At 41.1% G+C, this 14,183-nt stretch overlaps 3 protein-coding genes across 3 annotated transcripts; 1 reads left to right on the top strand and 2 right to left on the bottom strand.

Moving 5' to 3' along the window:
• The first annotated feature begins 218 nt into the window (after positions 1-218).
• LOC9271541 (mitochondrial import inner membrane translocase subunit Tim9-like) lies at positions 219-1,189 on the top strand. Its single transcript, NM_001420035.1, has 2 exons — positions 219-363; positions 445-1,189. The coding sequence occupies exons 1-2, from the start codon at positions 266-268 to the stop codon at positions 632-634; spliced, it is 288 nt and encodes a 95-aa protein (NP_001406964.1). The 5' UTR covers positions 219-265; the 3' UTR covers positions 635-1,189.
• A 736-nt stretch (positions 1,190-1,925) lies between these two features.
• Positions 1,926-6,638, bottom strand: LOC4337594 (replication protein A 70 kDa DNA-binding subunit C-like). Its single transcript, NM_001420037.1, has 2 exons — positions 6,238-6,638; positions 1,926-4,933 (listed from the first exon to the last, which is right to left on the bottom strand). The coding sequence occupies exons 1-2, from the start codon at positions 6,528-6,530 to the stop codon at positions 2,371-2,373; spliced, it is 2,856 nt and encodes a 951-aa protein (NP_001406966.1). The 5' UTR covers positions 6,531-6,638; the 3' UTR covers positions 1,926-2,370.
• A 1,417-nt stretch (positions 6,639-8,055) lies between these two features.
• Positions 8,056-9,896, bottom strand: LOC107277443 (replication protein A 70 kDa DNA-binding subunit C-like). The gene is made up of 2 exons (XM_015783237.3): positions 9,522-9,896; positions 8,056-8,722 (listed from the first exon to the last, which is right to left on the bottom strand). The coding sequence occupies exons 1-2, from the start codon at positions 9,767-9,769 to the stop codon at positions 8,638-8,640; spliced, it is 333 nt and encodes a 110-aa protein (XP_015638723.1). The 5' UTR covers positions 9,770-9,896; the 3' UTR covers positions 8,056-8,637.
• Between the last annotated feature and the right edge of the window lie 4,287 nt (positions 9,897-14,183).

Raw genomic sequence — 14,183 nt, 5'->3', positions numbered from 1 at the left:
CATACCTTTTTTTCTCTTTTTCTTTTCTTTTTTTGATGATATAATAAGGAAAGAAAAGAAAAGAAACTGAAAGCGTCACGTGCACGGTTTACCTCACCTAGCCCACTGGCATTTTCGGGGTTGAGCCCATGGGCTCAATTACCGAAGGCCCACCACGGCCCATCTCACCACTTCAACTATACTAAAGGGCCTTAGGGCTTGGGCTACGCTTCTCCTTCTCCTTCTCCTTCTTCTTCTTCTTCTTGTGCTGCTACTGAAGAAGAGCATGGACGCCGCCGCCGCCATGGCCGCCGGCGGCGGGGAGGAGGAGGAGGACAAGGCGCGCATGGAGGCCGTCGCCGACAAGCTCCAGACCCGAGACGCGTACGTTTAATCTCTTACTTTCCTTCCCTTCCTCCTCGCAGAGAGAGTGGAGTAGCGATGGATGGATTTTTGTGCACGCAGGATACGGCTGTACAACTGGGTGTCGCACCGGTGCTTCTCCGACTGCGTCACCACCTTCTACCGGCGAACCCTCGGCAAGAAGGAGGAGGACTGCGTCAGGTCCTGCGTCCGCAAGTTCCTCCTCCTCTCCTCCGCCTCCGCCGCCCGCTTCGCCCACCTCGCCGACCCCTCATCCGCCTTCGACGACTGACCTCAACCTTCTCCCAGATTAGATTCTTATACTCTAGCTTCTTTTCATCACATCAGATAGGATGAATGCGCGAATCCGGATTCATTAGTACTGTTTCAGTGGCTGGATCGGAGTAGGGGTTCCTTTCTTGCTGTTGCTGCTGTATCAAACAAATGGGATTTTCGAGCTTTGATTACGACATATCGAGAGTTTTTTTGACACAAACGAAATACTAGTATCAATTTGATGCTATCTATCAGAATGTTTCTTTTGCTGTCTGAATCGAAGCTGCTGTGTGTGCTTTAATGGGGTTCAACACAGACTGGATACAGATTTCTTCTTCTTGCAGTGCAGGAAGGAAGTAGTAGCAGTTTTGTCTGCAATCCCACACTAATCTTCCTCTTTAGATTCAGCTTCAGTTACAGCCTAGTCATGTCTCATCAGATGAGAGTAGTGAAATACAAATGCCAATCTCAGTTTCTCACATCCTATTGCTTGCTGTATCAAACAATGGATAGTTTTTGGAGCCTCATTTGGAGGGGAGATGTATCAATTCGATGCTAGTATGTGGTCTTTTAAGTATTGTGCTATCTGAATCGAAGCTGCCTATCGTTGCTCCAAAGTATCAATTTTTGGTGATCTTCGTCCGGTTTTACGGTTGATGGTGAAGTGGTCATCTTTACATCTGTTTATCTAGCATCAGCCAGCACGTTTATCTACTAGAGTGTCCAGATGACGAATGTCAGGTCTTGTACAATTTCGAGTAACCAAATCTGAGTGGGGAGCAAATATTATCAAATGTTTAAAACCCATCTATATTCTTCCGAATTGTTGTAAGGGTGAAATAGGCTTGTGCTTAATGAGTTCGAGAATTGTCACTTGTCAGAACTCAGAACCCGGAACCAAGGCATAGGCGAAATTAGATTGCCAAAGAAAAACATATAAAAGCATCATACTACTACTAACATTTGACAATGCAATGCAACTGGCCGTAAAAACACAAACCATGCTGTAACACAAGTGTACGCATTTCTTCCTCTCATCTTTATAATGCAAATCTCTCTCCAGATTATGCAGCCATACCCGTAAATCATGCCAGTGCCAGATATAGAAGGTCCAGGCGCTAAAACAAAATTATAGAATCATCAGACAAGCAACACTCTGCAGAGAGGATAAACATGACTTCCACATTTGACAATGCAATGCCACTGACCGCAAAAGCACTTGCGTTGGTTAGCTCAAAATAAACATTTGGAAAGAGGTAGTACTACAGAAGAAAACCTTGCTGTTACACAAGGCTATGTTTTTTTTTCCTCTAAAATTTATAATGAAAATATCTCCAGGTCATGAAAATTTTCAGTCCCATATGATACAATCCAGTACTTGGGAAATGCATGAACCAAGCAGATCAATTGCCATTATCTGATTATCTAGATTCCCAGCCAAAAGGGGGGGAAAGCACACTAGCAAAGCCCAAATATTATTACAGAGCGAGCACTTTAGGCGAACTATAAATAGTTGCCGATCAAGCAGTAAGCAGGCATTGAAATTTACAAGATTGCAGACAAGGACAATATACTTTTTAAGGTAGCGATACAAAGTCCAGATCACAAGGTTCCCTGCCCAGTGGACATTGGAGGTAATAAAGGCATAAACATAAGGCAGGTTTAACAACTATACACGATACACCGATGCCATCCAAGATGAACAAAATCAAGATGCTGCTGCTGCTGCTGCTTCTTCCCTTGCAAAATACTTCAGTAGCCACCAACAAAGGATTGCCTATTGTAACCCCTTGATGCTGCAACATTATTCCCATATGTCTGGTGCTGGGCGCCAGTAGACTGCCCTGGACAATCTCTAGCGAAGTGCCCAGGCTGTTTACATTTGAAACACTCCGAGCCACCAGTAGACTGCACTGGACAGTCTCTAGAAAAGTGCCCAGGCTGTTTACATTTGAAACACTCCAAGCCACCAGTGGACTGCCCTGGACAGTCTCTAGCATAGTGCCCGGGCTGTTTACATTTGTAACACTCCGAGCTGCCGTTGCCAGCGATGGAGTTGTAGTTACCCATGGAGCTTCCACCGGCTGATGTTTCCTGCATATCCATATCTGCACCCACATGGCAGATCTGGGCGCTGTGCCCATTTGCTCCACAAATGCTGCATGTCTGCAAGTTTCGTGTTGCTGCTAGTGGAGTAGACATCCCGGCGCTTATACTCGCTTGCTGCCCAAACTGATTCACGCCACCAGTATTCATGGCATAGGCATTGCTAGATGTAGGCGCACCGTGACCGCCTACCGGATCGGTGAAACCAGCATTAGGGGCAAGATCACTTTGCCCCTTTGGGTCCAGTAAAAGGTTGTCAATCGCTCCAAGTAGGACGTTGCTCTCTTTTGATGGGTCCAGTTTTTCAACCTTGACAGCGGTGCATTTCAAGCTTTGCTCATCATTGTAGGTTTCTTCCTTGACCTTCAGTTTGAATAGATATAGATGCCACCGGACCCCTTCTATGATCTCTGCAAATTGTGCATCATCTTGGTCGACATTTCTTATCGAGAAAAGTTCTCCTGCCTTGCGACCAAAAATCTGCTCACCTGCCTCATCGAACGCACTAGCATAGGTACTACCAGTGTGGTCTTGGATCTGGAACCTAAGCATGTACCTATATTCAGGATTTTGAAAACTCTCATCACATCGGTCACAATGCCACATCCCATCACCATTATTTATTGCCTTTTTATTACACTGCCTCCCGACGGGCAAGAGCTTTGGGCAAGCTGGATAACAAAAACTCTCAGTAGTCACATGGGAGATTGCAGCCTTAACAGTGATCCAGTCTGGCTTCTCTAATCGTCCCAAATTTTCATCCTTGATCTGTGCAATTGTTTTGCGGGCATCAGTCCGGCCCATATTAAGCATTTCTCGAGATAAAGAAATGCAAGGAGCAGTTTTTCCTTCTGTCATGTACCACTGCCTCAGCCTTTCCACCTCAGGAAAGTCTGGATTTATAATTAACTGGGTTGAACCAATTGTGCTCACTGATTTGCCATTAAAATCACCCACACGGGCACCTTTAAAAGCAATTATAGGGTTCGAACCAGAATCACACTGCAACTGCAACTGCTGACCCTCAGCATCACAGAAGTTTCCCCATAATGTTACTTCAATGCTCCGGCCAGACAAGTCCTTCAGTTGAATAGACCTTTTCCGGGTTTCAGTGCCGATCTTCCTCATTATTGTTGCAGAAGGGCTAACTGATGTAACAACACCAAGTAAATCAACAATGGTCTCGTTAGCCATATTCTCTAGTTCGCTGATCTGCCGGAAATTGTACTGCAGCCTGGGGATGCTGTTATCATCATCAGAGCAAACCTCGACAGTTGATAACCCGATATCCAGAGTTATTTCATAATCATGGTTCAAAGTGTTATACTTCTTCTGGGCGGGCTTCAGTGATCCTCTAGATATCAAATACACCCTACCAACCTCAATTTGGCCAAAAAACTTATCAGCCGATTCTTTCCAGCATTGTGCACGAATTTCTCCACCTTGTGCATCAAGAAGATCAAACGAGAAAACTGTTCCTGAACTCCTGGCATTGCTCCAATGCCTGATATCAGACTTTGCTGTCACCCTTGCCTTGATTGTCCACTTAGGCTGGTATGGATTCAACGCGGTAATTGGGATGATACGAGTTGCAGAGTCATTCCTAGAGGCAGGCCCTCTATTCATATACACTGGAGGTGGCTGCTGATATGAAGGACGTGAAGGCTGCCCATAAGCATTGCCAGGAGGGCCAAAGACTCCACCCGAAGCAGGAGCTGCAAACCTTTGGTTTTGATTAGGGTTCAACGAGGACAGCTGAGATGTAGGCTGCATCGTGTTGGCATTCATTGTGTTCAGCTGAGATGTAGGCTGCATCGTGTTGGCATTCATTATGTTCAGCTGAGATGTAGGCTGCATCATGTTGGCATTCGTTGTGTTCTGTGCTGATATTGCACCGTAAGAGCCAACAGCAGAAACATTTGCAGGACCAGGTTCAACTGTCCTGCCAATAGAAGAACCCAACATTCCTTGAGCACTATTATAAGGTCCACCATATGAACTGTTGCTAGCAGCCTGCTCTGCCCTTGGCGCAACGGAGGGGCCCAGCATGCTTGCGCCACCAGAATAGGTTCCATTATTGGTTTGAGCCACACTGGCCTGTAAGTTAGGGTCTTGCTCCTTAGTTAGACTCTTTGGTTCATAGTGTTTAGGGTTCCCAATTACAATGCAGTCATTTTGCAGAACATCAAGTTTCACAACAATAATAATCCTGAAAAAAAGAATTGAAGAATTGTCAACTATAGTGGTCATAGTGATTCATAAAAATGAAGAAAAAATAATCTGAAGTTCCAAATAGGATGTTCCTTTTAGAAGGCATTAGGCCAGTTCTAAATCACATCAACCAAACTGATACACAGAAATGAGCACATAAACCATAAATAGGTAAGATTTCTCAATTGAGGGTGATGAAACAGTGAAAAGATAAACACACCCCTACAGAAAAAGCAAGGTTTGCACACTTAGTTATGAATGATAGTTCTACAGTTCAGCCCATTGCAACATGCCGTTGTGACTTGTTCAATGGTTTAATGGAAACCTAAATGAAAGACAATACTCTGAGAAATTACTCAAAATACAGTACACTTTTACTAACCAACCTAGCCAGCAAATTAGTTGCAAGTTGAAACATATTTGCAGGTTGAATATTTGTCGACATTGGACAACTGCTAACAATAGAACCCCAAAGTGATAAAATCTCGTTGGATGAAACATGACAAAGATAAAAGCGCATCTGAAATCAATGTAGAGATGGAAAAGCAAACCTTCCTTAGAACCTACAGATAAGATGAGATCACATGCAAGCCACCGTACATACTTAAACAAAACATTCATTTGAGAGTTCAATACAATGAATCAACACAATAGCCCCCAATTTTACCATGATGATTCAAAATAAGGACAGCCTGTTCAACTGTAACTTAATGAAAAGTTGAGAACTCCGTAATCGCATGCCAGACAGACCAGAACGAACAAGGTATACTGAGTAGAAGAAAAAAATTAATGCTTGAAAAAGCAATGTGACCTTCTCACTGTCCCCCATGTTGACATAAAGACTACTGTGCGAATTAGATCTAGATGTAAATCACAGAATCCCAACAATGTAGTAACAGACAAATATTTCGTTGCATTGGCATCTTTACATAACGAACACCCCAAAGGGGAAAAGAAGCAACTATTCTCCTTATCTGAGAAGGCATTACAGTTAAGTGGAAACTGACACAGGCCATCTAGAACAAACACCTGAAGGCATGCACCAATTATAACCCGTCATTTCTTGAACTATCCAATCTGGATTGCAAACATCGCAATCCAAAGAAACCTAAACACAGAGCCCTCCTCTCCCAACCCGCGCATCGCCGCAAGACCAAATCTTTTTTCTCAAAACAGTAACCAGATGAACTAACACATCAAGATCCAATCTTTCTCGCGGAAACATCCAAACCAAAAAGACTGCAAGAGTCTCATCAGAGGGGAAGAGAGGAAGGGGGGCGCGTGTTGTGGTGGTTTGCTGACCTTTTACCCTGGATGGTGTTGCACATGAAGTCGGTGAGCTGGACGACGGTGCCGGGGCGGAGCGTGGCGTCCTTGACGAGGGGGTTGAGGGCGGTGGCGAGCATGGACTGCTGCGTGTTGACGCCGTCGGAGAGCATCATCCGGAAGCGCTCGGCGGGCTTGGGCGTGGGCGGCGCGTTCTTGGTGGTGACGGGCCGCACGTCCACCACCTGCAGCACCGGCTGGATCGTCCCCGTCCCGTCCGGGTGCTCCGCTATCGCCTGCACCGCCCCCGGCGTCAGCTGCGGCTCCATCGTCGTCCCCGCCGCCTCCGCCGCCGCCGCCTCCGAACCTTCCAGAAGCTTCCGCGAGAGAGAGAGATGTGGGAGGCGATTCGATTTCGAATTCGGGGGAGGGTTTTTGGGAACCCTAGGGAGGAGGCGGAGAGTACTATAGTGGGGAAGGCTAGGGCGGTTGCGCGAATCTCGAGGCGGTTTGGAGGGTGGGGATGTGGGTTCGGTGTATGGACCAGGTCTATGCGGGTGGGTGGAGTGGAGGAAGTTTTTGGGACGCGCGCTCTCTGGAGGAGTGGAGGGAAACGGACGGAGAGAGAAATTTTCGTTGCGAAATGACGGTAGTGCCCTTGGTGGGTGGAATAGAATTGGGCTGAATTGGCCTTTTGGGAATTGAGATGGGCCTGTACGATTGATAAGCCCAAGGGTAATTCAGAGCTTTCCTTTCTCGTCCAAGAAATAAGCGTTACTAGTAGGAAGTGAAATGAACATGACACCAGGCGCACACGCTAGTTACCAATCCATCTCTCTCATTTTCCGCTTTCTCGTTTTTTAAAGGTGTGTTTTAAAAAAAAATTATAAAAGTTGCTTAGAAAATCTATATTGATCCATTTTTTAAAAAAAAATAGCTAATACTTAATTAATTATGCGTTAATGGACCGTTCCGTTTTCCATTATCACTATTTTGGTTGGGAACAGGGTGCACCGCTCTGTCACCCTAGGCAGTTTTTCCGTGATCACTGTCCCAATACATCTGCTGCGCACGAAAAACGAAACGATCCATTAGTGCATGATTATTTAAATATTTAGCTAAAAAATTGGATCAAAATGATTTTTCTAAGTAACTTTCGTATAGAAACTTTTTATAAACAACGGACCTTTTAGCGGTTTGAAAAGCGTGTGTGCGAAAAACGAGGGTGGAGATTTGGGAACTCCCCAAAACGAACGCAGCAACGTGATTTTGTATGGCAGCGTTACCAAAACGTGATTTTGTATCAAGAAGCAAGCATTTTAGGTTGACAGCGTCGTGTTTCAATTAACATGTCAGCAAAATAAGTAGTGTCATTGACATGTGGATCTAGATCTCTCATGTCATTCTCACTACAATGGTATTTTACAACTCACGTATTTCTCCAATGGTATTGTTCAAATTTTCTTTAGATTATATTCGTTTGCGTGACAAAGAAACTTGCTAAACATACCGCAAAATCAAATGTCTGATACAGCAACAAGAGCAGCATTTCCTGCATTATTTAGTAGTCCACACTTGAGGCAAAACCGAAGGACCAAACAGAAGATCATGCACATTTCCCTGCTATCCTATTGCACCATCATCGTCTGGTTGTTAGATTATCTTAGCAAATGCATCTAATTTTTGAATTTCAGATTTTAGTTTTAGAGTTGATTTTAGAATTTTATTTCTTATCGGTCTCTTTTTCAGTGTTGGTTTTTAGTCGCTAATAACATAGATACAAAATTTTGCACACATTATCTTTCGTTGCTTCGTTCATTTTTCCATGACTTATCAGACATAACTCGAACGATGGGATATTCAACACATCAACAGAAATATAATGGTAATGACAGAGTTCTTACATAACTAGCATTCAACATTTAACAAAGTAGCTGGATGCATCTCGCTAAGTGCCCTTTAATTAGCAGTACCCTGCCTACTGTATCACTAAGAGCATTATTATTAGTGAGCAGACATAGCCCTGGACAACCTTTGATTTGCACCTGAAGCAGCATGGACTGGAGACGAGCCCTGCATTATTGCCAACTGAACGAGATGATCCATTATATAACATCACTGGAACAGACCTCTACTGATGCTGAGGCATCCAGAGCTAATTCATAATCACTGTTGAAAGGCTCCTGTGCAGGTTTCACTAATCCTCTGGATATCAAGTAGACCTTATCAACTTCAATTAGGCCATAGAACTTTTCAGCAGCCGAACTGAAGCATTTTGCGAGCATTTCACCGCCCTGCTCATCAAGCAGATCAAAGTCGAAGAACTTTGCTTCACCTCTGTCATTGCTCAAGTGCTGGAGACCAGATTTTGCAGTCACCCTGGCCTTGATTGTCCATTTACACTTGTATGGGCTCAGTGCAGCAATGGGTGTTAGGCTAAGTAAGGCGCCCATGAGTATTGCTAGTTCCGATCAGTGCGCAGTTAATTTGCAGTATTTCAAGTTGCTCAACGATAATAACCCTGAATTAAGAAACCAGCAAGACATGATACGAAAAGTTAGTTGTTGATACAATTTTCAGTAACAGTTGACATATGTTGGAGTATTTGGAAGCTTAAGTTCAAATAACAAAATGAAATAGCGTCCATCGGATTATTTGCTCGATGCTTCTAAAAACACGACTTGTGAAAAGATTTCTTATACTGCATCATTTGGACCACTTGTTCCGAGATATTTGTTTAGATTTATATAATACATAGTAATATTATTTAATTTATCCATAGTAACAAGTAGATCGTCCATTTTATGTCATAACTTTGTATTAGGATGCTACATGATGTAAATAAATTGGAAAAGAAGCAAGTTCTATACAAAAGTAGACTGGACTTTAGTTATTTTTTCAGATATAATTTCTGTCCTGGTTCAGTAATAAAGAGCTGGCTCTGTTATTCATCAGTCCCTCCCTAGCGCCGTTTAGTTTAGAACTCCCAAAAAACTAATTTCGGCATAACAACTTCAGAACAAAAGTTAACCTTAGCAGTCAGACAGAAAGAAAAAAAACAAAAACTTCACCAAAATCTCCCCCTTTCAACACACACACGAGTACACGACACATCGCATCAAATGATCAAAGAGCGGCTCCCCGATTAATTTGGATCGCAAAGATCGACCAGACAGCAGGCAAGCATCTGGTATATGAAATACTCCCTCCGTTTCACAATGTAAATCCTTCTAGTATTTTCCACATTCGGACTTACATTGTGAAACGGAGGAAGTACATAAGAGTGAAAATTAGAGCAGAAGAAGGATTTGTACGGTCACCTTGTGTCGATGCAGAGATAGTCGAGGACGCGGATGATGGTGCCGGCGCGGATGGCGCATGCCCTGACGAGGTGCGCCATGGACGCCACGAGCACCCCCTGCCCCGACTTGGTTCCGTCGAAGAGCGCCACGAGGTATCGACCGGCGGCAGGCCGCACGTCGGTGACCTGCAGCACCGGCCGCAGCCCCTGCTCCATCCGCGACATCGCCGCCACCGCCCCGCGAGACAGCTCCGCCGCCGCCGCCATCACCACTCCGCGCTCCCGATCGAACCTTCTGGAAGCTTCTCACTGGCCTCCTTCCTCCTGGATCGATGGGTAGCGATAGATTCTTGGTCAGTTATGGACTGAGAGTGAGAGTGAGAGGTGTAGTAATATAGATGACGTGGCGCAATCAGTGGGTGGCGTACGAGAGAAGAGGGAGGGAAGGGAAATTCCGCGAATCTCGAGGCGGATCGTGCGGCGGAGATGGGGATTGGGAGGCGGTTGCGTTCGAGTTTGGCGGGACGATTGTGGTGGAGGGGAGGAGGGGGGTTTTCAGCGTGAAAATGACGGAAATAGCCAAGCAGTCGTGGGTTAGTTGGGCCGGAGCAGACCATGCCAGTGGGTGGGTTACTTGGGCCGGCCCAGGGAGGATATTAACAAGCTGGCTATACTAGATGGGCCGGAATGGAACCCACAAGCGCCTTCCTGAATGCCAATCACATGGCGAGCGGCGACCAACTAGATGATCTACAGAGATTCATGTGTCTTTTTTTTTCTCTCTCACTGTTTATTTCTTTCTCTAGATATAGGGTAAAGCTCAACTAGTTACTCCCTCCGTCCTATGAAAAACAAACCTAATACGAGATGTGACATATTTTAGTACTATGATATGTTACATCCCGTATTAGATTTGATTTCTCTAACTGTGGGAGTATGTTTCTTGAATTCTTGTGGTGAAATATATCCATCCGGATTGAAGTACTAAACTTGATGCAGATGCTCATATTTATGGGTGATTATTCTTTCAGTGATAGATGATACTTACTAGTGTGTGCGTGTTAATTACGAGCACAAGTGCTTATATTGTGTTTCTAAACAATATACCATATACGTACCAATGACATATATATATATGTGTGTGTGTGATAATCAAATTTTACGAGATGTTTCGTGTGTTTGCTTGCGCAGATGCAGCCAGGCAGTGGTTGAATCACGAGCATGATGAGGTGGATAGGATTGGCACATATATGTATTGACGTACGTGTTGTTCCAATCTTTTTTGTGATACATACATGAACGCATGCATAGGTCAGGTCAGTCATGAGAATAATCCCTCTTTTTAATTTTCTTCCAAAAGCAAGCAAGCATGCATGCACATCACTGTACTCCAAGCTAACCGTGCGGCATACATACAGAGAGAGATAAGCTTCATATAAATATCGTACTACCTCCATATTTTAATGTATGACGTCGTTAATTTTTTGTCTAATATTTGACCATTCGTCTTGTTCAAAAAATTTATGTAACTATCATTTATTTTATTGTGACTTGATTCGTCATCAAATGTTCTTTAAGTTGAACATAAATATTTTTATATTTGCACAAAATTTCTGAATAAAACGAATGGTCAAACGTTGATCGAAAAGTTAACGGCATCATACATTAAAATACGGATGAAGTACGTATTAATTGATGAGCTAGGTAGGTTAGCTGTATGTACCCCTGAATCTGAAGAAATATTAATGTAGCGTGTATGAGTACGTGTGAAACGGACAGCCCAAAAGTTCGTCGCAAAATCAAACCAAAGGTCCAACTACAACGACAACTACAACAACTCCTGGTCAGAGCTGATTGCTTCATACATGCATGCATGCTCCCTTGCAAGTTGTTACTACCTCCGCTCTAATTAACATTTTACCCTAAAATACATACGGTCAAATATGATGACATTAAATTATTAGCATATAAATTTAAGGGTTAACATGCAAAAAATGATATTCACAGATTTTTCATGATGAATATTTTTCATATAATTTTTAATTACTACAAATATATCTTTTTTAATAATAGAATTCATTCCTGCTTTTGCTTTTAAAGAAACTATATCCAATTATTGTAATCGTTATATACTACAACTTACAAATATATAGGTAGAAATTAAGAACACTACTAATAATAAAAACATGTGTATTTATTGTCTCAATATATTGAAATTAAATAAAAAGAACAGGGGCAGTATGAGCTGGCTAGAGCTAGCCGACAAACTGATACTTTTTGCAATGCAAGAGAGCAGTAAATATAGTAGGCCGGTACAATGCATACATCTCCATCAATCGATCGCTCTCTCTCGACCCTGAAAATCTAAAATTGCTGTGAATTTTTCAAGCCATCTCGTGCATATATTAATGAATCGATAGATCGATGAGTGTCTTACTTAACACGCCGCTAGCCAATTAACGTGAGCCACCAAAAATGAAATTGTTCTAACCAATCAGACCCAAATTAAATACTAGTATTTATATTAATTACATATATTTTTATTTATATCAGCAGATGATGATTAGAATAATTAGTCCATTGTCATACATGAGCAAAGGACACGTATACTCCCTCCGTTTCACAGTGTTTAAATTTATTAACATCAATATAAATATAGGAAATGATTGAGTGACTTTCATCGTGAAACGTATGAAGTATGTATGTATATATATATATATATATATATATATATATATATATATATATATATAGGACACTCATATGGGGCACCATGGTTTCAAATGCACAAAATCACTCAAATTTTTCAAAATTTTCAAATTGTGAGTATATACCTAGTTATAAGAATTTGATTCATACCTATACCTATCAACAAAACAACTTAAATTTAACTTTATTTCACAATCCATGATTACATACCTAACTAATTATATGTATGGATGCTATATACCTAGAATCAAAATCTAACAAAAACAAGTTCAAATTCAGTTCAAACTTGCTTTCAACTAGTTAGTAAAGTAGTTAATATTAATACCTAAATAATTAAAAAAGTTTCATGCTCATTTGAATTGGGTATATACTCAATTTCAACAATGGTGCCCGGGCACCATGGAGCACCAAACAAATTTACTATATATATATATATATATATATATATATATATATATATATATATATATATATATATATATATATATATATATATATATATATATATATATATCACGTATACGTCGGCATCAAGTGGTGGTGGCGCCTAGCTAGCTCTTTTCCTTTCCTTCATTTCTACTTGATCGATGTCTTGATCATCTATCCATGGATATGCATGGTACATGTGCCCAGCCACTTTCTTTCCTTTTCTTTTCTGTCCTTTTCATCCACAGATTGATTCCGGCCTCACCAATTGTTCACCCCAACAATTCACTATGGCCACATCTACTATCATTTTTTTTAAAAAAAAGAATACAGTGTAGACGCGTGCACTCCTACACACACTATATATATTACAAGACTAATTCATATGCTCGCTCCGTATTTTAATGTATTACGCCGTTGACTTTTTTACTAGCGTTTGATCATTCGTCTTATTTAAAATTTTTATACAAATATAAAAATATTTATGTAATGCTTAAAGAATATTTTATAATAAATTAAATTATAATAAAATAAATGATAATTATATAATTTTTTTTAACCAGAAGAATTGTTAAACGACGTCGTACATTAAATTAAAATACATAGGGAGTAATTAATGACGCTTCCTAGCACGATTACGTCGGTAGAATTTAGATGGCTTAGCTAGGCTACGACAAAGGACCTTAATATATATACTACCTCCATCCCAAAATATTATTTGACGCCGTTGACTTTTTTAAAAATGTTTGACCGTTTATCTTATTCAAAAAATTTAAGTAATTGTTAATTCTTTTTCTATCATTTAATTTATTGTTAAATATACTTTTATGTATACATATAGTTTTACACATATCACAAAAGTTTTTGAATAAAACGAACGGTTAAACATGTTTAAAAAAGTCAACGGTGTCAAATATTTAGGGAAGGAGGTAGTAATTGGCAATAACATATTGACTATATGTGATTGTGATATACTGATATACGTCAGCATATTGTTTAGTGATGTGTCACTCCGACTTCTAAATTTTAGGACGGCATCATATATATACAACTATTGCTAAGAGTATACAATATTGACACGGTAGCATCAACTATTACGCTTATAAATACGTAAAAATCTTTAGTAAAACGCCCTCACAAATTTACTGGAGTGAAAAAACAATGATGCAATGACTAAATTAAATAAACGGAGATACTTACTTACATGCACGCATAACACCCTATAATAAGTGAAACTGTAAGAAATTACATTTAATTATTGATAGGGGTGACATAATTCAGTTATTTTTTAAGAGGAGAGTGTGTACAATACTCTCCATCCCATAAAAATTTAATTAACCTAGAATATGATGTGATGTTTCCTGCTAGTACAGTGAATCCGTACATACCCATGTCCAGATTTATTATAGTAGGAAACGTTACATCTCGTATTGATTTTTTTATGGTACGAAGGGAGTACATTCCTAGGCAATAAAAAATAAGCTACTAGCCTGCTACATCCGTTCTAAAATATAACAACATGTAGCGTTCAAGATTCTTCCAAAAT

This window comes from Oryza sativa, chromosome 5 (genome assembly GCF_034140825.1).
Source record: "Oryza sativa Japonica Group chromosome 5, ASM3414082v1".
In the NCBI taxonomy this organism is placed as follows: Eukaryota; Viridiplantae; Streptophyta; class Magnoliopsida; order Poales; family Poaceae; genus Oryza; species Oryza sativa.
This window is presented reverse-complemented; position numbering and strand designations above follow the sequence as displayed.

Coding starts and splice junctions, on each gene's coding strand:
- LOC4337594 (NM_001420037.1), bottom strand. CDS start 6,530: ATGGAGCCGCAGCTGACGCCGGGGGCGGTGCAGGCGATAGCGGAGCAC. Junction 4,934..6,237: donor AACACCATCCAGGGTAAAAG/GTCAGCAAACCA, acceptor TCTTTTTTTCAG/GATTATTATTGTTGTGAAAC.
- LOC107277443 (XM_015783237.3), bottom strand. CDS start 9,769: ATGGCGGCGGCGGCGGAGCTGTCTCGCGGGGCGGTGGCGGCGATGTCG. Junction 8,723..9,521: donor TATCTCTGCATCGACACAAG/GTGACCGTACAA, acceptor TTCTTAATTCAG/GGTTATTATCGTTGAGCAAC.
- LOC9271541 (NM_001420035.1), top strand. CDS start 266: ATGGACGCCGCCGCCGCCATGGCCGCCGGCGGCGGGGAGGAGGAGGAG. Junction 364..444: donor AAGCTCCAGACCCGAGACGC/GTACGTTTAATC, acceptor TTGTGCACGCAG/GATACGGCTGTACAACTGGG.